This window comes from Cyanistes caeruleus, unplaced genomic scaffold (assembly GCF_971803275.1).
Source record: "Cyanistes caeruleus unplaced genomic scaffold, bCyaCae1.hap1.1 HAP1_SCAFFOLD_117, whole genome shotgun sequence".
Taxonomy (NCBI): Eukaryota; Metazoa; Chordata; class Aves; order Passeriformes; family Paridae; genus Cyanistes; species Cyanistes caeruleus.
This window is the reverse complement of record NW_028255917.1, coordinates 65011-89502: the sequence shown is the minus strand read 5'-3', so window position 1 is coordinate 89502 and position 24492 is coordinate 65011. Positions and strand designations below refer to the sequence as shown.

The following is a 24492-nucleotide window of genomic DNA, read 5'->3' as shown; positions in this document are numbered from 1 at the left end:
AACAACTTCACTCAACTTTGAAGTGAGAAGCCATCTATTACCTTGCTGGGGACCCCCTTCTTTATCTCCAGTGACCACCAATACTGGCAGTGAGAGATTTCGTTTCTCTTGTCTGGGTTTTCCTTAAGAGAACCAATGCATCTAACACCTTTGCTTTCTCTGATTTTTCTTCTGCCATTTTTACAGGTCCATCATTTCTACTGGAATGAATTAGCTCTTTTGGAGGGTAAATTTGATCCATGAGAGGAGTTTCCCCCTCTTCTGTTTCTTTTAGTGAGTCAGCATTTTTGAATTTTCATCCTGGAGGGCTGCTCGCAACAGATGGATCTTACTCTTTTCTTCATTGAATTGTTTTTGCAAAATTTCAACTAGGTTTTAGGAGGAGTCTATTCTAGTTCTTTCCTCACTTCTTTGCTTAAAGCCAGTTTTTAGAGCTGCTGTAAAACAAGCTCCCAAAACTGAGCAGAGTAGAGTTTGATTTTTGACCAATTTAAATTTTCTTTCATCTTGTAAAGAACACACTCTATCAATCACATTTTCCAAATTAAACCAGTAACTAAGCGCCCACTTTTCCCCTCTTGGAGAAGGTCTGGCATTGTGTTTTGCTAACAGAGCATAAAATGCAGCTTTAACTTCTGCACTGCCCTTTTCACTCATTTTTACAAAGGGAAAACCACTACAGGGAGGTATAAACTTCAATTATACACACACACACACACACACACACACACACACACACACACACTGCTTTTTGTTTCCCTGTGTGGGTAAAAAGACCAAATCTGCTCGGGAGGCACTCTTTCAGTTTAAAATTCTGATTGTCTCTTTGCTACACCAAGCACTCAAAATTCATACACACAACAACAACAAAAACATTCCCACCCTTTTGCACTAAGAGATCTTTTGTGAAATTCTGCAGACAGAGCCCTCAAGTGAGTGTGGGGTGCTTTTCACCTCGGCGTGTGCAGTTTGTGGGAAATTCGAGTTGCCCCCCTTGCTTTCTAGACACCGCTCACTCTCTTGGGAGTGTCGGGCTGGGTGCGGCTGGAGCAAAACATCTTTCCCCTAATACAGACTGCACAACAAACCTGCAGCCCCTTCTGTCTGTCAGAAATCCTGTCCGTGACTCCAGTTTAAATGTCACGATTCGCTAACGCCAGTGGGAGTCGCGAGAAGTTTCTTTGATCTCAAAGGGCAAAAAGGACACAAGGGATTTCAGTTGAAATCACAACAGCAATAATGTACATTTATTTTAGTGATAACAAGAGTTATGTGATAGAGGAGAGGGAGAGAGAGAGAGAGAGAGAGAGGAGAAAGAAAACAAAGTAAAGAAAGAGAGAGGTTATAGCTACCAACAGATGAGACAGTGTCACAGGGGTCTTTTTCCATGGGGAGATCTCACCAAAATCAATTCAGCCTTATGTAATTCTTCCCCAAAGTGACCTTGTTTCCAATGTGCTAATAAGCACCCCAAAGGAGAAGTACCTGCTATGAGAGCATTGCTGCCCAAAACCCCTTTAAGCTTCTCCATGTCACAACTACAATACACCACAAATGCCGAACCTGCGACGCTTTCGCAGTCGTCTGACGGACGGCGCCCAGGCAATCCCAACAGGAATTCCTTTAGCCGAACCAAGCGCAGCTTTTGCTGCGTCTTATTGGCAGGCACCCAAACCAAAGTGAAAGCACCTTACCTCTTCTCCTGGGGACGCTGTGAGCAGCGCAGATGGTCACGGCCGATGGGCTCCCCGAGAATCCCTTGGTGCCGGCTGGAGCAGGATCGGGTCGCGAGCTCGCTCAGCAGCACTCACAAGGTCCCATCTGGGTCACCAAAATGTTAGAGTTCAGGAACACACATCATCACACAATGATTATATGAAGGTGCTTTATTGAAGAGCTCTGGGTGTCAGGGGTACACAGACCCAGTCTGACCCATCTTGGTTTTGAGTTGAACATGTTTTATACTCTATCGCTATACAACTTACATATTAATTATTAAACTTACATTATTCTATTGTATGCATTGTTTTTACCCAAGCATGGATTTCTTGTGATCCCACCCCAGCCCCCTAACATTGTTCCTCATGTTCTTTAAACAATAATTATATCTAATCACATCTAACAATTCTATCATTTATCATATATTGATTACACAGGTGCAGTTTCACATGATCTTTAGCAAGCACAAGGCCTAACATTTCCAGGGCCTACTTTTCCCAGGGCTTGCCAAGCCTAACCTTCTTTCTGAGTTCCCGAATTTCCTAAGATTTTAAAATGTTTTACCATCACCTCCAGACACAAAGAGTTCTGTCTGAACAGTCACAGTGCTACATCTATTTTTAATTTTAACTTTTATAAATTTTTCCAGAGCCTGCTGGCTGTGTTCAAGGTTTTCTCCCTATTTCCTCCCTAGTGCACATTCTCCAGGAACGGTGCTTTTACATCCTTTTGCATTGATTAAAGTTACCTGCAATGATGAGTCAATCCAAATCCTGGGAAAACTTGAACTTAAATGTGTACCTAGGCAAAATATTTACCTCCCACATCTGAGGCCATGAGCTGCCTAGTACTGTCCCCACTGTCATACCCTGTCCCCTGGAGCTCTGCTGATGCAATTTTAAAGGGGTTGCCAATGAAAACAAGTTTGAATACTTTCGTAGGTTCCACATTGGCATTCAAATCCTTGACTAGAAAAATCACAAGTCAAGATTTCTAGGATTCTTCCATACTGTCATTCTCACCCTGGATTTTAGAGTGTCTGAGCAGTCAGACAAGGTTTTAGTTTTAGACCCTACAGACAAAGTCCCTGCTGTTCGGCGATCCCATTCCATCAGCATATAGTCCTGATGATTCCTTTAGGCAGGAGCAGCAAAGGCAAGAATGAGCCAAACAAGCTGCTCCTGTGTTCTCATGTCCTGCACAGCAGTAACTGGGAATTCAAGAATGGATTCAGGAGACAGTGGGTGCACAGGCAGCCACCAAGACTTTGGGATGCTGAAATGGACCAGCCTGGTGCCTGTGCCCGGGCTGCACCGCGCTGAGCTCCAACTGGACAATCTAACAATGGTTGAATGGACACACCATGGGCCACTGGAGACTCCTACTCCTAGTTCTGTGAGCTACACTATTCACCTCTCATTCACCAGATGATGTTTTCATCTTTGTTTGAAATCCAGGAGTGGAAAAGGTCAACATGGAAAAGTGTTCTCCCAGTTCTAGTGACACCTTGTGCCTGCACACCACCTGTGCCTATGGCAGGGTGGTTAGAGACTGGATGATGCTGATGATACTTTGCAACACCAAGTGCTCAGGGATTCTGGGATTGCCCAAGTGGAGAGTAAAACTGAGCCGTGTAAGTCCCTGCTTTTTTTCAGCGCATGCTGCTTCTTTCTTTGTTCCAAGCAAGTCCAGGATTTTGTTTCATGTGACTTCATAGTGCCTGGACAGAAGAGAGGGAGGGCAGCTGCAGCACAGGGCTCCTGCCCCATCAGACTCTCTCTCTCTCTCTCTCTCTCTCTCTCTCTCTGTTTCTCAGGATGGTGCCAGTGCCTCTGCCTTGGGACACCTGAGTGTGGAAGGCGAGCTCGCCCTCAAGCACGGCCATCCAAGTCAGTCACGGGCACAGGCTGCAGCTGAAGCTGGCAAGCGTTGCTGTGAGGCTGCAAGTGAAGAGAAAGCCATTGTGGCCAACTCTGCTGAAGCCTTTTGCCAAAGCAAAGGCAATTGTGCCCACAGCCTCCCCCTGTTTGGCACCCGGCTGCTGCGGACGCCTCAGTGCGCAGGTGCCGACGTTGGGGCTGCTGCTGTTCCTGGGCACACTCTGCTGCTGTTTCTGCGGGCTCCAGAGCCGCTTGGGCAGCAGCCACTGGGCAGCCCTGCTGGAGGAGACATCGCCACCCTCCCCATGGTGGCAGAAGCTCTGTGGGCCCTGAGCTCTGTGTCAGGGGGGCCTCGGTCACAGCAGCGTGGCCTGGGCAGCCGTGAGGGCCCGGGCTGGCCACCAGCCCTGCCTCTGCCCACTGCCCCTTCCTGGAGGCACCCAGTGGCCGTGGCCTGGCAGCACCCCCTGCCCTCCATGTCCCCAGCCAGTCCAGCCTGGGCACCTCGGGCTGTCCCCACCCTCCCGCTGGGGTGGTGTCCCAGCCTCCAGGCCTTCTGCTGCAGGCCTGGGGGACATTTTGGGGCAGCACCAGAGCAGCCGGGTGTAAGGGACCAGGTGGCTGTCCAGGGGCTGCTTATGGCCCTCTGACACCCAATTCCTCAGGGCTTCCCACCACCCCGGCTCCTCCAGGGCCTTCTGTCCCCTTGGAACCTCCTGCCACCCACTCCCTCACACATCCCCCTCGTGCCTTCCCACTGCCTTGTCCCGTCTGGGCCTCCGCAGCCCCTCATCCCTTCACGGCCTCCCAGCACCCCGTGCCCTCAGGGGCTCCCCCAGCCTGGCCCGGCAGCAGCGCCGCAGCCCCACAGGAGCTCCAGCAGCTCCTCAGCCATCACGGCAGCAACACACAGGCAGCAGGACACAGATGGCGCTTCCTGCCTGCCACAGGGCTTGTGGCTTCAGCACAACCACCAAAGGCCAAGGGGCTTCTGGCCATTTCCCCTGCACCACTGCATGCCCCGGCAGGTTGCTGAACACAAGAACCCTTTTCCCTCTCTTCCCCTATGCCCCACACACCCTGGGCAGCAAAAGAAAGGTCTTGGGACTCTTGTGGTTTATAACATATCCTATATTATTTACATACTAGATGGAAACGAAACGACGAAAAGAACAATCTCGATGAAACAAAAAATAACAGATGGCCCATGTGGCCCCAGAAGACAGAGCCTCTCAGCCCTAACATATCCTATGTTATTTACATAGTAAAAAGAAGAGAAAAAAGGAAAAGAACAATCCTTATGAAATAAAAAATCCTGGCTGGCCCATGTGGCCCCAGAAGACAGAGCCTCTCAGGTCAGCGCTGAGCACACCTCCAGCAGCGCAGCCAGCCCAGGCCCGACAGACAAGGCCGTGTCCTCCATGCCCTGAGGATTTGATCTTGCATCCTCTGGAGAATGGAGTAACGGGCACTCTGGATGGCCCGGAGGACATACAGCGTCTCAAGTGCCAGGTCTGACACGGCACCGCTTCTGTCCTCCGTCAGGCGTTCGAGGGCTGTAAGAGAGACGAACAGAGACACGGTCAGATCCCAGAGCTGTGGGGGCCCAGCGAGAGCCCCCTGCCAGGGCCATGCCAGCCGGCTCTTGCCTTGGCCAGGAGGGAGCAGGGACCAAGGGGGTCAGCCCGAAGCTGCTGGCCACAAATGCCCCACGTGGCCCTGAAATCTCACTGTGCTCTGCCCACGCCGTCCCTCATGGGGACAGGGAGCAGAGCCCTCTACAGCCTGGCCAGGGCTTGCAGCTGCCCCCGACAGCCAACACTGTCAGCCCGCTGCCCTGGCTCACCTCTGCACAACACCTGGAGCTCTGCCTGCTGCCCCCTCAGCTGCTCCCCGGCCATCCCTGAGAACACAGAGCCTGTCAGGGTCCCAGCAGCACAGCTCCCTGCCAGCGGCGCTGCCAGCCCTGTGGCCACACGGCCTCCTGCCCCGGCAGGGCTCAGCCCGGGCCCTTGCCGCACCCTGACTCAGCCCAAGGGCACGGCTGCCAGAGGCCGGCAGCAGCAGCCCCGAGGGCAGCCGGGGCTCCAGGGCGCCGGGCCGGGTGCCGCTGCCGGGGCAGCAGTCGGGGCTGGGGCCGAGCTGCGGCGGGGCGGGGAGGGAGCCCGGGCTCGGGACTCACCGATGACCCTGATGGCCGCCGCTCGCAGGGTCTCCTGTGGGTCCTGCAGGTACTGCGGGGCCCGGCGCAGGTGCTCGGCCAAGGGGATCCTGGGGTCGGCCAGCTGGAGAGAGCGGCAGGAGGGAAGGGTTGGTGCGGGCTCTGCCCCTCGGCCGGGCGCTGCTGCCTGCGGCCAGCCCCGGCCTCCCGTGCCTGAGGCCCGGCCAGCAGCCGCTGGCGCCGGGCTCTGGAGGGGGCAGAGGGCCGGCTGCTGCCCGAGGAGCCGCGGTGCCGGCCCGCCCGCAGCCCCGCTGGGCCGGGGCTCCATCGGCACCCGGCTCGGGGCCACAGGGGGCTGGAGAAGAAGCCGTGCGGCCCCCGGCTGCAGCAGTGGGCAGAGGCACAGCTGCCAGCCCCACACACTGAGCACCGGGGCCAGGGGGCTTCTCTAGCCTGAGGCTGGCACTTCCAGGCCGTCCTTACCACGAGCCTGGCAAACTTCCACAGCTTCTCCTTCCTGACAGCCAGAGAGGTCTGGCCTCTTCAGGAAGTCAGCCGCGCGAAGGAGCATTGTCCGAGAGGCCTGGGGAGCAGCAGAGAGCCGCAAATGGCCCCACAAGGCAGGGCACAGGAGTGTCCCAGTGCCAAGGGCTGGAGGAGGCTGCAGCCTGCAAGCCTGCGTCAGGGCAGGAGGCAGCTGAGCCCCCTGCCAAGGCGCAGCAGCAGCCCAGGAGTCCTCACCTCTGCCACATGCCGATTCTCATCTTGGCAGTGGAAAAAGAGTGGGAGCAGGCTCTGGTACACTCGTTCCTTCAGGGGCTTTCTTCCTTCTTCTTCTGCTGAAGACATCACTCTTCGAAGGAGAAACATGGAGAGCAGCTGCACCTGGCTATCGGGCTGTATGAAAGGAAGGAAGGAAAAATGACCTCATCATTGGCTTCTTGTGGCCCACATTGGCGCAGGCCTGCAAATGCACAGGGCACAAAGTGTCCGGGCAGCAGGCAGTGGCCGTGGCTGGGGCACAGAGCCTTACATTGTCCAGGAGTTTCAGGAGCGGCTCAGCCAGCTGCAGGGCCCTGCGCCAGGATATTGGGGTGTCTTCATCTATGAAAATATAGCTCAGGAGAGCAATGCTCATCCTGGCCACGTCACTGTCCAAGTCCCACAGGAGGTGCACTAGTCTTCCTGTCAGGCTCTGAATTCTTTCGGCCTGTGCAGAACACAAGGGTGTGAAAGCCCGGGCAGCTGCCGCAGGGCCCAGAGGCCAAAGGGCTGTCCCAAAGCACTCGGGCAGCTGAAGCAGGAGGCAGGAGAGCTGCGAGGAGCTGCCTCAGCGCCCAAGGCAAAGGCCAGCCAAGGCCAAGGGACAGCATTGCCCAGCCTCATGCTGCCCACACGGCTTCAGCTGCTGCCCCCTTCTCACCATGGAGGGATGATCCTTTAGCAGGAGGAGAGCCCTGAGAACCTGGTGATGCATCTCTCTGGAGTTGTACCACAGGTACTTATACAAGATCTCCATTACGCTGTCAGCGCATTCACTCAAGTCCAGGCAATCTAGGAGCTGAAAGGCACAGGGCAGTGAGAGGGGAGCCGGCCGGCAGGAGCCTGGAAGTGCGCAGGGCTGGGCCCAGGCAGCAGCACAGGGACGCGGGTGCCATCCCAGGCAGCTGTGGCTATGCCAGGGGACAGGGCTGGCAGGGAGCTGAGCGAGGTAGTGCTGGCCATCAGGCTCACCTCCACAAGGAATGCCATGGCAGAGACATCCCAGTGTGGCAACGGTTTGCTGAGCACCTCAAGCAGGTAGCTTAAGATGCCTTTACACAAGTGGCCAGATGCACGGCGCATTACCCTGGAAGGCGGAAAATGGCAGAAAGAGTCTCAGCAAGGGTGCGAAAAACCTCTCCCAGAACTGATGGACACAGTTGTCATATTGCCCCAGCACTCTGTGAGGGGATGTGGGCCCTTGAGAGGTGGCTGCTCCTGGGCACCCTCCTCTCACAGCCTTTTGCAGTCTCCTTGGCCATCCCTCGGTGACGAGGCCCTCAGGCCCATGGCCACGGGGACTGTGGGGGGGCATCCCGGGCAGGGGGCACAAATGTCAGAGGCAGTGGGGAGAAGGGGGGCTCACCTGGCCAGCAGACCCACGGCATAGTGGTGGGTGTCAGCACAGAGCAGCGTGTCCCAGCCACGCTTGCGTTCCATTGCCACCACCACATGCTCCAAGTGGAGACTGCAGAGCAGGGCCTTCAGGGTCTGCACTGCAAACCTGTGTGCACAGCAAAGCCCAGGTGATGCTGGGAGTGCTGGCTCCGAGGCTGGGGAAGTGGCAGGGACAGGAGCACTGGCATGGAACACCTGTTGGGGCTGGTGGAGAGGCCGTGTTGCTCCTGGCATTCCTTCCAGAAGGTATGGACATCCTCTGTCATATACAAAGTACTGAAGTATGTTTGGAAGAGGAGATGCTCAAAGAGGCGGGGGAAATAGACTGTGAGGATCTGTGGGCAACAGGGCCCCTGGAGGATCTTCCACATCACCAGAGTTGCCTGCAGAGGACAAAGCAGCCCGAGACAGCGCTCAGTGCCGGGGCGTCCGTGTGGCAGGGCCTGGGCGTGGCAGGGAGAGGCCGGGGCAGGCGCAGGGGGAGCAGCGGGCCTGGTGGCCCTGAAGCTGCCCCTAGGCCAGGTTTGTGGCCAGTGCCTGAAGCAGGGAGATGCAGTGGGGGAAGGAGGCAACAGAGTTGCTGGAGAGGCGGCCGGCCTTGCGGTGAGCAAAGGCCAGCTCCAGAAACTCACAGTCAGGGAAAAGAAAGCCGTCTTGTCCCCATCAGAGGTGCCCAGGTTTTTCTGCGGCCAGCTCCCCACCACATTGATGAGGAGCGGTGTCACTTCCTCTGAAATCCAGGGCGAGAGCAAGATGGTCGTCCACATGGCCATAGCAGCTCTGCGGGGTCAGACACAGCACCGTGGGCTGGGCAGCAGCGGGGAGCTGAGCTGGCCACAAGCTCTGCCTGTGCCCACTGGCCCTGAGCGGCAGCAGCAGCCAGGCAGCCCAGCCCTGTGGGGACAGGCCCCTGAGGGGCAGGCTGGCAGCACGGCAGCGGGCTCAGGGGCCGACTTTGTAGCAGGGCTGGCAAAGGGAGCAGCCAGAGGGCCCTGCAAGTCTGTGTTGCTCACAGCCCTGGGCCGGGCTGTACAGGGTGATGGGCTGGGGAGCCCTGAGGCCTCGGGGCAGCTGGGCCCCATACCTGTCACACGTTGGGGCCACCCGCAGGAGAGTGATGGCCACATCATCGGGCTCTGCCTCGGCCACTTGCATCAGGGCCCAGTCCATCCTGTGCTCAGCAGCCTCATTGGCCATGAGCCACTGGTGGATGTACCTCACCACGCCGGGCACCTGGAGAAGGCACAGAGAGACTTGGAATGCTAGCAGAGGGAGTCAGCAATGTGCCCAGCTTCTTCCTCAGACAAGTGCTTCTCTTCCAGCACGCTGCCATGGCCTCAAAAGCTTCAAGTGAGCAGCAGGCGTGGCTTGGGAAAGCCAAGCAATTGCTGGAGGATCAAAGGCTGGCCACAGGCTGCTTACTTGCTCTGGATTGAAAAGAGCCGTCTCTACAAGCAGATCCAGCTGGGCAGCGCTGCTCTGTTCTGCCAAGACCTCTGAGGATGCTTTGACCTCAGTGTCCATAGGTCTGGACTCTTCCTTGCCAATTCTCTTGATGTATTGGTAAAGAAACTGTAGGAGAAGGGCAGGAAGGCAGGGAAGTTGCATGGAGTGCTCCAAGTGCGGTGCTGGGCTGAGCAGTGCCAGCAGGCCCAGCGCTGGTGGGGATGGCTGCAGGTACCTGCGCTGCTCTGCGGAAGCGGCCACGGGCGGTGTCCTGCTCTTGTGTGCCGTCCATGGCTGCATCTGGCAAAGAGCAGCCAGAGCTGAGGGGCTGCGGGAGAGGCCGGAGAGCACAGCCCAGCCCTGCGTTCCCCAGGCAGGGACAGTCCCGGGATGCCCCAGGGGATGCAGCACGGCCACTGCTGCGGGGGCAGCCCCAGCCCCTTTTTTGTGTTGTCCATGGGTGTGTGTCCACAGGACAGTGTGGGATGGGATGAGATGGGATGCAATGTGATGGGATGGGGCCAAGATGGCCGCAGGCACCAGCCCTGTGGCCCAGCTCTGCCACTCACCTTCCTCCAGCGGCTGCAACTGCTGCACCTCTTCGGTCTCTGGTGCTGGGGCAGCTCCAGGGCCTTCTTCCTCTTCCTCCTCCTCCTCATCCACCCAGGTCAGCTTGGGCACTCTTGGGGGTCACTGCTCCATATCTTCTTCCAGACTCTCCCATCCTTTCCATAGGAACAGCACCAGGGGATGGCATGGCATGGAATGGGATGGGGCCAAGCTGGCAACAGGCACTAGCCCTAAGGCCGAGCTCTGCTACTCACCCTCCTGTGGTGCCTGGAACTCCTGCACCTCTTCAGACTCCTGTGCCAGGACAGCTCCAGAGCCTTCTTCCTCCTCCTCCTCCTCAAGCCAGGCCAACTTGGGCACTCTTGGGGGTCGCTGCTCCATGGCAGTGACTGGATTTATGGCTACTTTCAGGAGAGATGGCTCGGAAAAGCTCGGAGTCAGCAAGTCCTGCAGTCGTGCCTGGAAGGCACCTGCAAGACTCAAGTCCTGGCAAGACTGCAAGACAGCAAGTCCTGCACTTGGGTCTTGAGGGCTCCTTCCACAAGGACAGGAGGCTCCTGGTCACGGATTTTGGTGTGGCCTCAGGGGCAGAGACTCCATGGATTTTAGATGCCTCAGAGAGGAACCTCTGTGCATGAATGAAATGTCGCAGGTCCTGACACCGCTCCGGGCGCTCCAGCACCATCACGATGGCGTTGGGGAGCTCAAACCACTCCAGCAGCTGCACCACATTGGGGAAGCCTGTCGACACCTTGTCCAGCAGCACGATCTCCAGAGGTGTGCTGGTGCCGTCGGGCTGCGGGAGGAGCACGGTGCCGTCAGTGGGGCTGAGGCCGTGCTAGGGCTTGGGAAGCTCTCAGCCAGCCCGGGATGCTCTGCGCCCTCCGATGGCCCCATGCCCGCTCTCCCTCCATGTGTCCTAGCGGCTCCCACCCTTCCAGGCCCCAGCTCATCCCCGCCTGGCACTCCCCAGCTTCTGTTGCTGGCCCCGCTCACTCACCAGCTCGCCCCAGTGCCGGACGCGGTTCCGTGGCACCTTTTTGATGGCCACCTGCAAGACAAAAGGAACAGCGGATTTAGCTCGCCGCCCACCCCATCCAGCCCCATCCTACTCCTCTGCTCCCTCCTCCTCTTCTGCCCTCTCCTCCTCCTCGGCCCACCACCGGCCCCACCGCTCATCGGGAGTTCGTCCGAGAGCCTCGTGGCCGTGAAAACTCTGCCGAAGCCACCGCGGCCCAGCAGCGAGTCGATCCTGTAGCGCTGCTGCAGGGCCTGCTGCGCCTTCCCTGGGGAAGAGATGCTGCCGTCAGCGCTTGGCCCGGGGCCAGGAACGGCCCCCGAGCGCTCCCTGACCTCCCCGGGCCGGGCATCCGCAGGCGTTCCCTCATTGGAACGCGACAGCGGCGGCTCGGGACCGGCGGCTGCACCGCTGAGCGGCGGAGCTCGAACCAGGGAAGCCGCAGCGGAGGCGGCGACAGCGGCCGCGCCGTCTGTGTCCTCTGCGGGCCCCGGGAGGAGCCGGGGCCGGGGCCCGAACCAGAACCGGAACCGGAGCCTGCATCGGGGCTGGGGCCCAGGGCGGGGCAGGCGGAGCCAAAGGGTGGCAATGCCGCCCCAGCCCCAGGCACTGATGTCCGCCCAGCACAGCCAGAGCCAGGCAAAGAGGAGACCTCCGCGGGACGGGCAGGGATGGGGACGGGGATGGGGACGGGGACAGGGATGGGGACGGGGACGGGGCAGCCCCACCTGGGGCCAGGGGCGGGCTGGGGGCATGGCCCAGCCGGGCACAGGGAGAGGGAGGCTTGGAGAGCAGGGAGCACTGGGAAAGGGAGACCAGGAGAGGATGCGGAACTGCGGGAGAGGGAGAGGAGAGACAGAAAATTGCTAAATTCTCTTCTTGCCGCGGCTGCCGCTGCTGCCGCTGCTGCCGCTGCTGCCGCTGCTACTGAAGCACCGGGGCCGTTTGTCCCCGTGTCCGTTTGTCCGTTGCCTGCTTGGCCCCGCGCAGAGCCCCGCGCTCCCCGGGCAGCCCCTGAGCCTGGCCAAACACGGGAACTTTGCCCTGGTGAGCCAAGAGCCAGAGTCTGGACTCCTGCACAGGGACACAGCAATGCCCTTGGCTGCTGCTGTGCCTTGTCCCTGCTGAGCGTCAAACACTGTCTGAGCACATTCCCTGGATGCAGAATTTGTACCTGAGCCAAGCACTGCACTTGTGTCTCCAGCATTGCTTTCCAAGGAAAACAGGGCAAGGCAAACTGGGTATAGCTCATGGTATTTTACAGTGTCTAAAACTTGCCAAGTCTCAAATCTTAGAGGTGAGATCCATTTGGAATGAATGGGATGGAGAAACAGTGCAAGATGGAAAAGGGGAACATAAAAATAAATAGAGAAAAATAGAGAAAAACATATTGGTTGTTTCTTTTGATTTTATTTTCATTTCTTTAAAAAGCTCTTTCAATTTTCCCAGAATTTTCTCCACAGTCCTGTCTGTTCTTTCCAAAAACCTGTCCTGGAGAACGAGGCGCAGCTCCTGTCACAAGATGTGCCCCCAGCTGCAGCTTCTCTTGGCTCCCCACACTGTGAGTGCAGCACAACTCTTGCAGCAAAGCAGGACAAATGGTTGAAGAACCTGACAACTTGTTCTTTCTTTTCCTTGTGCACTGGGGAGTTGTGCCATTGCTAAGGTTTTCATCGTTACTCTTCTAGCCAAAGAAAACATGATGAGGTACCAGGAATTGTGAGGGAATACAAGCCTGGCTGAATGTGGAGAAAGAATCTCCAGAGCCTGCAGCCAGCAGTGGAGAGCTCATCATTCCAACAGCCCCATGGACATGTTGAAAGTGATCTGGAACATGAAAATGGGCTGACAGAGAGAGTTTGTTTCTGTGTTCAGTTTAGATGATTCTATATCTTTTGCAGTGGTAGAAATCAAGAGCACAATCAGTGGATGATAAGCACCAGAACATGATAAGCTGGACCTCTCAGTGGATGACAGAAAGACTGTGAAAAGGAGAAATGCAGGGAATGACTTGGTGAACTTTGTGTGTAAGAGGGGTCATTTTTCCTAATAATTCCCAATTCATTCCCTTTGCTTTTATCCTTTTAACAAGACCAATTGCATCTCAGATTCCCCAGGAAATGGGAACCCTGAGCTTGTGGAGCTGCCTGAAAGGTGCCCTGTTCCTTTTTCTTCTGCTGCTCAGAAGAAACAATGAAGTGAATTGGGAAGTTCTGGTTTTTCTTTCTCCTGGTGGATTTTTTCATTTTATTTGCCACTGCAGAGGCAATTTCTGTGATGGCCTCTGTCAGTTGATTCTATTTCAGCAGCAGCAGCAGCAACAGGGCTGTGTTTGAGCACTGCAAATGTGACCTGTGTGGCTTTAATTCCCCTCGACTTAGTGCTCAGGGACTTGGGAGCATTTTAATGTCTGCTACTCATGATGCCTGAAACAAAAATCCTGAGTTCCCCATCACAAAAGCACAGTGGGTAGCAGTGATTGGAAGAGGCAATTGCAGCTGTACTGCTAAAATTCAGGTGGCAAGCAGAAGAGGGGCAAGAGCAGCCGGGATCTAAAACTGCCACGGCAAATGTAGGTTAAATAATTTTGTGGGACTTTTCTCAAATTTTGTGGGATTTTTCTGAAATTTTGTGGGATATTGAGAAGATTTAAATAATTTTGTGGGATCTTGCTTTCTAAATATATTTTGTGGGAATTCTGAGGTATTTTTCTTGAATTTTGTGAGATTTTTGTGGAATTTCGTGGAAATTTGAGGAGATTTTGTGGGATGTTTCTGGAATTTGGTGGGGTTTTGAGAACTTTTAGGGAATTATGTGGGATTTTTATATAATTTTGTGGGATATTAAGGAGACTTGAATTTTGAGGGATTTTTGTAGGAATTTTTTGAGATTTTGAGGAGACAGGAAGAATTTTGAGGAATTTTTCTGGAATTTTGTGGAAATATGTGGAGATTTTGTGGGATGTTTCTGGAATTTAGTGGGGTTCTGAGAAGATTCCTGCAATTCTGTGGAATTATTCTTGAATTTTGTGGGATTTTTCTTGAATTTTTTTGGATATTCAAGTGATTTTGTGAGATGTTTCTGTAATTTTCTGGGATTTTGAGAAGACATGAAGAATTTTAAGGCATTTTCTTAGATTTTGTGGAAATTTATGGAGGTTTGGTGGGATGTTTCTGGAATTTAGTACAGTTTGGGGAAATTTTAGGAATTTTTTTTAGTTTTTGCAATTTCGTTGAGATTTTCTTGAGTTTTATGGGATTTTGCAAAAGTTTAAATAATTTTATGGGATTTTTCTGGAATCTTGAGGGATTTTGAAGAGACTTGAAGAATTTTGTGGGATTTTTCTTAGATTTTGTGGAATTTTGTGGAGATTTGGTGGGATGTCTCTGGAATTGGAGGGGTTTTGAGAAGATTTAGGGAATTTTGTGGGATTTTTCTGTATTTTTGTGGAATTTCTCTTGAATTCTGTAGGATTTGGAGGAGACGTGAAGAATTTTGATGCATTTTCCTTGAATTTTGTGGAGATTTGTGGAGATTTTTTGGGATGCTTCTGGAATTTTGTGGGATATTGAAAAGATTTAGGGAATTTTGGGGGATTTTTCGTGAATTTTGTGGAAATATGTGGAGATTTTTGAGATGGTTCATGAATTTGGTAGGGCTTTTTCATGGAGTGACTTGACCTTTAAGACAGCTTTGGGAGCTGGGAGGAAGTTGGAGCTGCGAGAGGCTGATGGGAGTCTTTTCTTGTGACCAATTATTGGTCATTTCTAAGAACTGACAGCAGTTTTGACCATTGAAAAGTGAGATCAACTTGTGAACACCACCTTGAGATGTAAAGCCAGGGCTCTCTTGTTCTCTTTGGTTTCTGGCTTCTGACGAGGTAACAGGCTCTGTCTCGGCCTCCTCCGCCCTCCAGGCCGGACAAGGCCGCAGAGGGCGGCGGGGGAGAAACGGAGCCGGCCGGCCTGGCTTGGTTTGCAGTTTCTGCTGCTGGACTGAAACCTGACACCATCAACATCTGCAGCTTTCCAAGACTTTAACTCTTTTACTGCCTGGATAAAACGTACAGATTACTCCTTTTTCCCAGAGAGACAGAGAGAGAGAGACAATCAACATGAAGAAGACATCATAAAACTACCAAAGACAGTGAGGAAAAGAGTTAAGTTTTAGATGGGGAAGAGAGAATAAGGAGATGCTTTAATTAAGCTGAAATATTTTTCTATTAAAGCTATGGGGATGGACAATAGTGTTCTGAAAAAGAGCTCCTTTAATTCATGACAGAGTATATTGGGAGGAATGGAGTGTTCAAAGTGTGGATTTTGAGCAAGAGGTGGAGTAATTGTGATACAGTGAGGTGCTGGAACAGAGCGGGGAGAAGTAATAGTTGAAGATTTGATGCATTTTGAGAGGCAAAGAGAAAACTTCTGTTTCCAGGGAAGCTCACAGAGACAGATGAAGAGAACTTTTGCCTTTGAATAACTCATCCTTAAAAATGACACCCCTAGACTCATTGACCCATACACAGATCAGAGTGATGTGAAATGGGAGGAGTGAACTGGTGACAGATTTCTGGGCAGCTGGCATCAGAGAAATAGAAAGCTATAACAGAAATGGTTTTCGTGTGAAAAACTCCATAGATTAGCAGAAGACTTCTTTTACTATACAAAGTCTGATGAAAAGACTCTTAACAGGAATTGGGACTGTTTTAAACACCAAAGTTCCCAGTTTTTTTGTCTCTATGTTGTCATGTGAACAAGCGAATGGTTGGGTAGTAGGGGATAAAGGGGTTTTCTGGAGGTTTATTCTGGTGTTCTTATTCTTGTAGTTTTATTAATAAACTTTATTCCTTTGAAGTTTTAAGCCTGTTTTGCTCTTGTGCTAATCCATATCTCATAGGAAGAAATAAGTGAGTTTTCTAGTAATTTCTTTTAGTTACTGCTTTAAAACCACGACACTTACTCTATTCCTTTTAAGTTTTAAGCATCTTTTGCCCTTCTCATAATCCACATCTCACAGCAAGAAATGAATAAGTTTTCCAGTGATTTTTGAACTAATGCTTTAAAACCACGACAGGTGTAACAGGGAGGAGGAAATTGGGGCTGTCACTGCTGTGGTGTCAGAGAGAGTGGAACACTGGGGCTGTTACTGCTGTGGTGTTTGATATATTGACATTTAAAAAAAAAGAGAAACAGCTATGGAAGTTAAGGTTGCTGGAGGCTGATGGGAGTTTTTCCTCCTGGCAAGTACCTGGCCATTTCTGAGAACTGACGGTAGTCTTAACCATTGAAGAGTGACATCAACCTGTGAACACCACCCTTTAAACCTTAATCCCAGGAATTTCTCTTTCTCTTTGGTTTCTGGCTTTTGAAGAGGTCACAGGGCTCCGGTTCAGCCTCCTCCCCCCCAGGTCTGACAAGGGCACGGGGGGAGCAGGGCTGGCCAGAGTTCTGCGGTTCCCGGCGGGGGATGGAGACTGTGAAGTGACAGGAGCCCCTTTCCAGAGGGAAGTACTCCCATCTGTACTACTGGACTGCCCTGACTGTCAATCTTTGACTTCTTCAAAGGGTCATTGCTAAACAAAACCTTGGTTTTGCCTGCTGACATTGCTGGTCAGGCAGTGTCCCAGGAGATGCTCTTGATGGTTTCCTCTTTTCCTGGTCATGGCACTGGAGGAGGTGCAGGCCCAGGTGATGCCACTGAAGGAAATGTGCCCTCATCCCAGGGACGCTCAACACGGACTCCCCCAGCCCCTCAGTGCCCCGCTGCTGGTCACAGCAGCCCCTGCCTGGCTCCTGCCACCCACACTCTGGTCAGCCCTGCCTGCTCCTGGACATGGGGCTCAGCCAGGGCTGGTGCTGTGTGGGCTTTGCTGGTGGTACCAGCTGGACACTGGGGTGAGAGCTCCATCTCTTTATTGGAGCAGAAGAGCTGTGCTGGGCCCTGCCCTGGCAGGAGGGACCCACCTTCAGTCCAGGCCACAGAGCAGGGCGGGTCCCTTCAGGGACACAGGGCCTTGCTGTGGGTGGTGGCAGCATCTGCACAGCAGCAAGCTGGTAATGCAGCTGTGCCAGGGACATTGGGCAAGGGCATGGAGATGTGAAATGTGTGGTGCAGGTGTCCCTGAGGGAGGTGTTTGGCCTTTCTTGTGAAGCTGCAGAGGGGCACCTATTGAGAGAGGAGATGGCTGAGGTCCCAGCTGCAGCTGGCACACAGGGACCCTCCTGCACAGCGGGAGATTCTCACTGTGCTCAAAGATTCCCTCTGAAGCCTAAGAGGGGAGCTTGTCAGAAGTCCCAAAAAATATCTGGGGAAAGGTCTTAGGTTAGTTGTTGAGACGAGGTACAAATCTCCAGCGGGAAAAGAACCTCTCCAGTAGGCTGGGTGTTTTGGGGTGTCTTAGTTCTTCCTAAAATAAAGATTACCAATTGATTGCAATTTCAGTTTTTATTCTAGATGTGTAAAAATGTTCTGAGATTTTCTGAATTCTAAAACTACCTTGAAAAATCCTGAACTACTATGGAAATAATAATCTATAATTGTAGATTTCTTTCTACAAAAAATATTTCTAAATATTTCTAAAAATTTCAAATTTCTAAAAATGAAAAGCAAAGGCAAAACGAGGTCGCCTTTTCAGAATTCTAAAACTAATTTGAAAAAACCTAAACAACTGTGAATATTGGGAAGAAACATTTGGGGATTACTTGCTACCAACAATATCTCTAAAGGGTTCTAAAAGTTTCTAATTTCTACAAATGAAAAACAAAGTCAACATGGTGCCTCATGCCCGGCTGCTGCCTGCCCAGCCAAGGCTGTGGCCAGCCAAGCAGCTGTGCCAGTGCTGGTGGTACCAGCCAGAGCCCAGAGCAGAAGCCCAGAGGTGTTGCTCAAGCCCTTCCCTGGCAGGAGGGGCCCACATTCAGGCCTGGCCAGGCACCAGGGCCAGCACCTGCAGGGACAGAGGGTCCTGTTCTGGGTGGTGACGGCACAGCAATAAGCTGATAATGGAGCTGTGGCAGGGACAACGGACACTGGCTTGCAGATGGAGGATGACAGGTGCAGGTCTCCCAGACTAACGTGTTTGGCAGGACATCTGGAGGTGCAGAGGTGCTCCTGTGGAGAGAGGAGGTGGCTGAGGCCCCCAGCTGCCGCTGGCACGCAGGGACCCTCCTGCACAGCAGGGCCCAGAGCGGCCAAGGCTCCCCAGCACGGCTGGAGCTGCTGGCACAGCTTGGCCCAGCTGGACAGCTGCCCCTCAAGGCCCTGGCGAGCAGGGGATGGCTCTGGGCAGGGTCCCTGGCCAGGAGCGGGCCCCAGAGCGCCTCTGCCTTTCAAGGGCAATCTCGTCCCCGCTCTTTCTCCTGCCCACCTTGCTTTGCCTCTGCCTGCTGCTCCTGGGGCTGCTCTTAGCCAGGCAGCCTCAGTGGGAGCCAGCACTGGCTGCAGCCCCAGCGGGGCTCCCCAGGACAAGGCCCAGCAATTAAGAGGCCAATTAAAGGCCTGGGCAGCAGCAGAACTCTTGGCAGAGTTATTTGGACAACCAATGACTATTTACAGGTCCACAGCAGACTCACTGGGAATGTTTCTATTCTACAATAGACTTTCAAAAGAAGCTGTTTGAGGGAAAGATGAACAAAACACTCACCGTTTTGTCTTCCAGCAATACCAGATTCCAACACCGCATAAAACGAGTACATGCACCAAACAAATCAGGCCTGCCATTAATTCTGGCCAACAGCGTGTTCCCTGACAGAAACCTCTTCTGATGTCCTTCTGGGAATTGGGAACACGTGTTGTGGTGCTGGCTGCATCTGTGGGAGCAATGGGCAGTGAGAGCCCGTGCTGTGCTGCGCTGCTGAGCTGGCAGCATGGTGGGAATGTCCAGGATGTTCTCTGTTTCCCCCAGAGCTGGGGCCTGCAGGCACCTTGTTGGCCCTTGGCACAGGCTGTGCCACCCAACAAAGCCCAGAAGGCCGGGAGCAGAGCCCAGGGACAGCACAGCTGCTTGGGCAGTGGCTCCTTCCAGGGACACGGGCCAAACCCATCCCTGAGCAGCCACTGCCACCCCTGAGCCTCCCTTCTCCATGACATCTCCCCCAGCCCAAGGGGACAGAGCCAGGCCCTGTCAGGGGCCAGTGCAGCCCCTGCCCAGTTGGGAGCCAGGGCTGGCTGTGGCCCTGGGCTCGTGGCAGGGCTCCCGCTCGGGGCTGCTCCTGTGCCTCGGGCCTCTGGGCGCTCACGGCTACCTCTGGGAGCAGCTGCAGTGGGATAGATGTTGGTGCATGAGTCCCATTTCCCAGGAGCTGGAAACGAGCTCCAGAGGCCTGGAAGCCGAGGTGCCTCCAGCTTTGGCTGCTGCTGGGTCATGCAAGGGCCAGCCCTAGGGGAAGAGCTGCTGGCACACAGCCCCGCCAAGGGCTGAGCCCAGCACAGCAATTACCTCCTGTGTCTGGGCCTGTGCCTGGCATCGCCTTCTTTCCTGCCAATGAGCCACTGCTTCCTCTGGGAAACGTCTCCACCTGCATGGTCTTTTGGTCCATCCCTTGAGAAAGGAAGAGGCACAGCTGAACCAGATGGAGAAGTTCTTGATTTGGGTGCTGGCATTTTCAGGACCTCATGCTTGTCAAATACGGGGATAAGGTTCAAAAAATGCCTTGGCTTTTGGGCCAGGGCCAGGGCCCTCCCTCCTCCAAAAAGCTGCCAATTCTGAGCAGTAGTGAGGGGATTGTGCAGGGTGAGGGCACACACGTGCACGGCTCTGTCCTGACACCTGCAGCGATGCTGTCCTGGCTGAGCTTTGGGCTCTGAGCTGGCAGCTCTCCCAGGAGGAAAGGCCTTCACCTACCCTCGCCATCTCCCAGAGCCTCAGTCCTGGACGTGGGTTGGGAAGCCAGATCACCTTCAGCAAGAGGCTTGGCTGCAAGGAAAGGCAGGACTGAAGAGCTCCCGTGGATCTGTAGGAGATCCTCAGGCTCCCTGGGGCTGGCAAAGGAGCTGCACAAGGCACAGCCCCGGGGCACAGCCCCTTCCCTCTCTGCTCCTCTCCGTGGCTGCACAGAGCACATGGAAGGAGACACTGGCATTGCACACAGGTAGAAGATTGACAGCTAAATGCTCCTTCCTCCCACTGACAGCGATGCTGGGGGATCACTCAGGGCTCCAGAAGGGAGCAGGGCAAGGCTTCCAGAATCCTTCAGCCCTGAGATTATGTTAAGGGATATGGCACATGAGTGAGCTCTTGCCACCTTGACATTATTCCATCAGGAAAAGCACATTGAGAACTTGCCTCCAGCATTCTCCAAGTCTTGCCAGCTGTCATCTAGCTGGGCTTCCAGATAATCCATGTCCTGATCCCAGTCTAGAAGCCAGTACAGATCAGAACCACGTCCGTGGTGCGCTGGGATCAACTTCTGCCTTGGGGTAGTGGGCACTGCAAGGGGTTTGGGTTAGATCATGAGTACCAGATGTCAGTGGACATGGCCAAAGCTGCAGAGGGGCCTGGGGAGCTCTGGGCTGGCTCTGGTCACTCTCCACCCTCTTTGCAGTCTCTGTGCAACATCCCTGGTGGGGGGTGACAGGGCCAGAGCAGGGGTCCTGGCTGCTGAGTCTCAGGAGAAGGCTGAGGGACATGGACCCACCTTGTCCTCCCTGCAGCATTTCCTTCAGCATTTGTTTAATGGGTTTTGATGGCACATGGAGTTTCTGGTGTCCTGCAGCTTTGTTCTTTCCACTTGGAGGACCTTAAGAGAAAACAGTTCCCCTTTGCAGGAATGGATCCCAGAAAACCAGTGCTCAGCCTGTGGGGTCAGGAGGGACACACCACTCACCCCTGCGATGGGAGCCGGGCTTGCGTACAGTTACCAACCCAGGAGCTGGGAAAGTCCTGCCTGCAGACACACCTGTAACTCAACAGCCACAGAAGCTTCTGTCACCTCTGCTCATCTGCACAGGCAGCACTGAGCCACGGGAGAGGTGAGGGGATGGCGCAGGGCAAGGGCACACACATGTATGTCTCTGTTCTGACACCTGCAGTGGTGCAAGGATATTGAAACTGCTTATTCTGCCAGGAAAGGACCATTGAGAACTTACCTCCAGCATTTCTCAAGTGTTTCAAGCCATCATCCAGCAGGGCCTCTGGATAATGCAAGTTGTGATTCCAATCTAGAAGGGAGCCCAGATCAGAACCCTGCCATGGTGTGCTGAGATCCCCTTCTACTTTTGACAACTGGGCACTGCAAGGGTGTCGGGTAAGACCCTGGGTGCCAAATGTTAGAGGACAATGGCCAAAGCTGCACAGGGGCCAAAGGACCTCTGGGTTGGTGTCTGGTCACTCTCCAAGCTCTTTGCAGTCCCTGTGCAACATCCCTGGTAGAGGTGGCTGGAGCAGCCCAAGGCCCATTGGGGCTCTCTCATGGCTACAGCTGAAAGTCTTGCTAAAGCAATGAGGAAAAACTGCAGCAGGCAGTTGCACAACTATCCCTCCCTCACTCCTGCCCTCTCTCCCTCCCTTCCTGCCTTCCTCTCTGTCTCCATCCCTCTTTTCCCTGGGACAGCTCTCCCAGCCCAAGGGGGCAGAGCCAGGCCCTCTCAGGACACACTGGAGCCTTGGCCTCCCCCTCTGCCCATTCCCCACCATGGGCACCCCTTTGCAGTTGCTGCCAGGTTTTGGGACGTGTCTCCCATGGATGGACCCCAGCAGGACTGCTCAGTAGCCGAGTGCCCTGAGCCTGCTGGGGATAATTCCTCTGGGCTGTGCCAGTCTTGGCCGGGCTGTGCCTACACTGCCAAGCAGCAGAGATGGCAGCTCAAGCCTCAGCAGGGCTCAGGCCCAGAGGCACAGCAATTACCTCCTGTGACTGTGCCTGGCATGGCCTCCCTTCCTGCAGCAGAGGCTGCCCATGGGCCACTGCTTCCTCTGGGAAACGCCGCCTTCAGCACAGCCGCTCTGTCCACTTCTGCAGAAAGGGGCAGCTGGATCAGATGGAACCATTCCCCACTGGGGAAACTTCAGGAGGCAATGCTTGTCAAAGGCATGGTTAAGGATCAAGAATCCCTGAAAATTTTTTGGCATTGGCCAGGGCCTACACTATCAAAACAGCTGCCCTTTCTGATCTGCCTGGGGACCGAGAAATTGCAGGGGATCTCAGTGTGAGCATGACCCCTGCTGCACTTTGGGCTCCCTGCCTGCTGATGCCAAATGCCTTCCTGCAGAGGCTGGGGAGAAGCTGCAGCCAGGCCAGGCTGGGAAACAGCCCTGCAGGCCAGGAAAGCAACAGTGGGGCAGCGAGGCTGCCATGGATCCTCTTCCCACTGTGCAAAGAAAGCCCCTGGCTGCTGAGTCTCAGGAGAAGGCAGAGGGACATGGTCCCACCTTGTCCTCCCTGCAGCATTTCCTTCAGCATTTGCGGAGTGATTTTGGATGGCACATGGGGTTTCTGGTGTCCTGTAGCTTTGTTCTTTCCACTTGGAGGACCTTAAGAGAAAACAGTTCCCCTTTGCAGGAATGGATCCCAGAAAACCAGTGCTCAGCCTGTGGGGTCAGGAGGGACACACCACTCACCCCTGCGATGGGAGCTGGGCTTGCGTACAGTTACCAACCCAGGAGCTGGGAAAGTCCTGCCTGCAGACACACCTGTAACTCAACAGCCACAGAAGCTTCTGTCACCTCTGCTCATCTGCACAGGCAGCACTGAGCCATGGGAGAGGTGAGGGGATAGCACAGGACGGGGGCACACACGTGCACGGCTCTGTCCTGACACCTGCAGCGATGCTGCCCTGGCTGAGCTTTGGGCTCTGAGCTGGCAGCTCTCCCAGGGGGAAAGGCCTTCACCTACCCTCGCCATCTCCCAGAGCCTCAGTCCTGGACGTGGGTTGGGAAGCCAGATCACCTTCACCAAGTGGCTTGGCTGCAAGTAAAGGCAGAACAGAAGAGCTCCCGTGGCTCTGTAGGAGATCCTCAGGCTCCCTGGGGCTGGCAAAGGAGCTGCACAAGGCAAAGCCCTGGGCACAGCCCCTTCCCTCTCTGCTCCTCTCCGTGGCTGCACAGAGCACATGGAAGGAGACACTGGCATTGCACACAGTTAGAAGATTGACAGCTAAATGCTCCTTCCTCCCACTGACAGCGATGCTGTGGGATTACTCGAGGCTCCAGAAGGGATCAGGGAAAAATTTCCAGAATCCTTCAACCCTCACACGACCTTAACGCAAACGGCACTTAAGTGAGCACTTTCCACCTTGACAGATTATTCCATCAGTACAAGTGGCAATTCAGAACTTACCTCCAGCATTCTCCGAGATTTTCAAAGTCTCATTCACCAGCGATCCCAAATAATTCAAGTCATGATCCCAATCTAGAAGGAATCACAGATCAGAACCACGGCCATGGTGCGCTGGGATCCCCTTCTGCCTTAGGGAACTGGGCACTGCGAGGGGTTTGGGTAAGGCTGTGGGAGCCAGATGTCAATGGACATGGCCAAAGCTGCAGAGGGGCCTGGGGAGCTCTGGGCTGGCTCTGGTCACTCTCCACCCTCTTTGCAGGCCCTGTGCAACATCCCTGGGGAGGCAGCAGGACCAGCCCAGGGCCCCTGGGGACTCTCTCCCTCTCACAGAGGAAAGCCTCCCTAAAGGCCTGTGGAAAACCATCCCCAACTCTTCCCAGGAGAAGGAAGTGCTGTCCCAGGAAAGGGAAGCCAGGCCGCGGGCTCACCTGCTCCCTGTGCTCGCTGTGGAGCAGCCTGGGCAGCCCTGTCAGGCAGGGCCACTGCCAGGAGGAGCAGGAGGAGGAGACGCAGAGCAAAGGCCATGGTGCCTTGCCCTCTGCCAGTCCTGCAGCTCTTGCTGCCACCACTGTCCTGACACCGCTGTCCCAATGTCAGCACCGCTGCTGCCGCCGCCGCTGCTGCCGCAACAGTCGTGGTCAAGGACTGACTGCTCAGTCCTCGTGGTGCTGTGCAACCACGGGGCTCTGGGACCTCTGTGACCTCAGAGCCTGCTGTCACCTCAGCCTGCTGTCACCCCAGAGACTGCTGTGACCTCATGGCCAGCGTGGAATTGTGTGGGGAGTGGGATCTGCCTTCTTCACTAGGGAGCTCATCCTGCCCAGCAGCTCTGTCCAAGGGCTATGACAGGGTCCCAGCCCAGCTGATCCCACAGGCTGGGGGATGAAGGGATGGAGAGCAGCCCTGCTGAGAAGGACTTGTGGCTGCTGCAAGGAGAGAGGCTGGACATGAGCCAGCCATGTGCCTCCAAAGGAGGCTGCCCAGCAGCTTGAAGGAGGTGATTCCACCACCCCTCTGCTCTGGTGTGAGCCCACCTGGAGTACTGCATCCACCTCTGGGTGCCCAGCACAGGAAGGACATGGTCCTGTTGGAGCTAGTCCAGAGGAGGGACAGAATGCTCTGAGGGCTGGAGCCCCTCTGCTTTGGAGACAGGCTGGGATAGCTGGGCGTGTTCAGCCTGGAAGAGGGAAGGCTCCACGCAGACCTGATTGCTACCTTTCAGTACTTTAAGGGAGCTTTTAGAAAACACAGGACAGAATTTTT

At 54.6% G+C, this 24492-nt stretch overlaps 2 protein-coding genes across 4 annotated transcripts; both read right to left on the bottom strand.

Annotated features, from left to right (window-relative positions):
• Positions 1-4712: 4712 nt before the first annotated feature.
• Positions 4713-11883, bottom strand: LOC147646162 (maestro heat-like repeat-containing protein family member 6). Its single transcript, XM_086873833.1, has 16 exons — positions 10937-11883; positions 10191-10732; positions 9936-10091; positions 9602-9666; positions 9343-9492; positions 9005-9153; positions 8553-8700; positions 8116-8303; positions 7889-8026; positions 7495-7609; positions 7184-7321; positions 6794-6970; positions 6502-6657; positions 5782-5884; positions 5446-5502; positions 4713-5155 (listed from the first exon to the last, which is right to left on the bottom strand). The coding sequence occupies exons 4-16, from the start codon at positions 9656-9658 to the stop codon at positions 4956-4958; spliced, it is 1776 nt and encodes a 591-aa protein (XP_086729959.1). The 5' UTR covers positions 9659-9666; positions 9936-10091; positions 10191-10732; positions 10937-11883; the 3' UTR covers positions 4713-4955.
• Positions 11884-17383: 5500 nt separating this feature from the next.
• Positions 17384-23920, bottom strand: LOC111944005 (uncharacterized). 3 transcript variants are annotated; one of them, XM_086873830.1, is made up of 14 exons: positions 23658-23920; positions 23230-23301; positions 22786-22857; positions 22512-22583; positions 22068-22424; positions 21799-21906; positions 21041-21112; positions 20779-20850; positions 20590-20691; positions 20238-20381; positions 19797-19868; positions 19392-19493; positions 18597-18762; positions 17384-18064 (listed from the first exon to the last, which is right to left on the bottom strand). In XM_086873830.1, the coding sequence occupies exons 1-14, from the start codon at positions 23752-23754 to the stop codon at positions 17839-17841; spliced, it is 1734 nt and encodes a 577-aa protein (XP_086729956.1). In that variant the 5' UTR covers positions 23755-23920; the 3' UTR covers positions 17384-17838. The 3 variants fall into 3 exon arrangements, with proteins under 3 accessions (XP_086729956.1, XP_086729957.1, XP_086729958.1); XM_086873831.1 differs by having other exon boundaries at positions 22323-22424; XM_086873832.1 differs by lacking the exon at positions 22068-22424.
• Between the last annotated feature and the right edge of the window lie 572 nt (positions 23921-24492).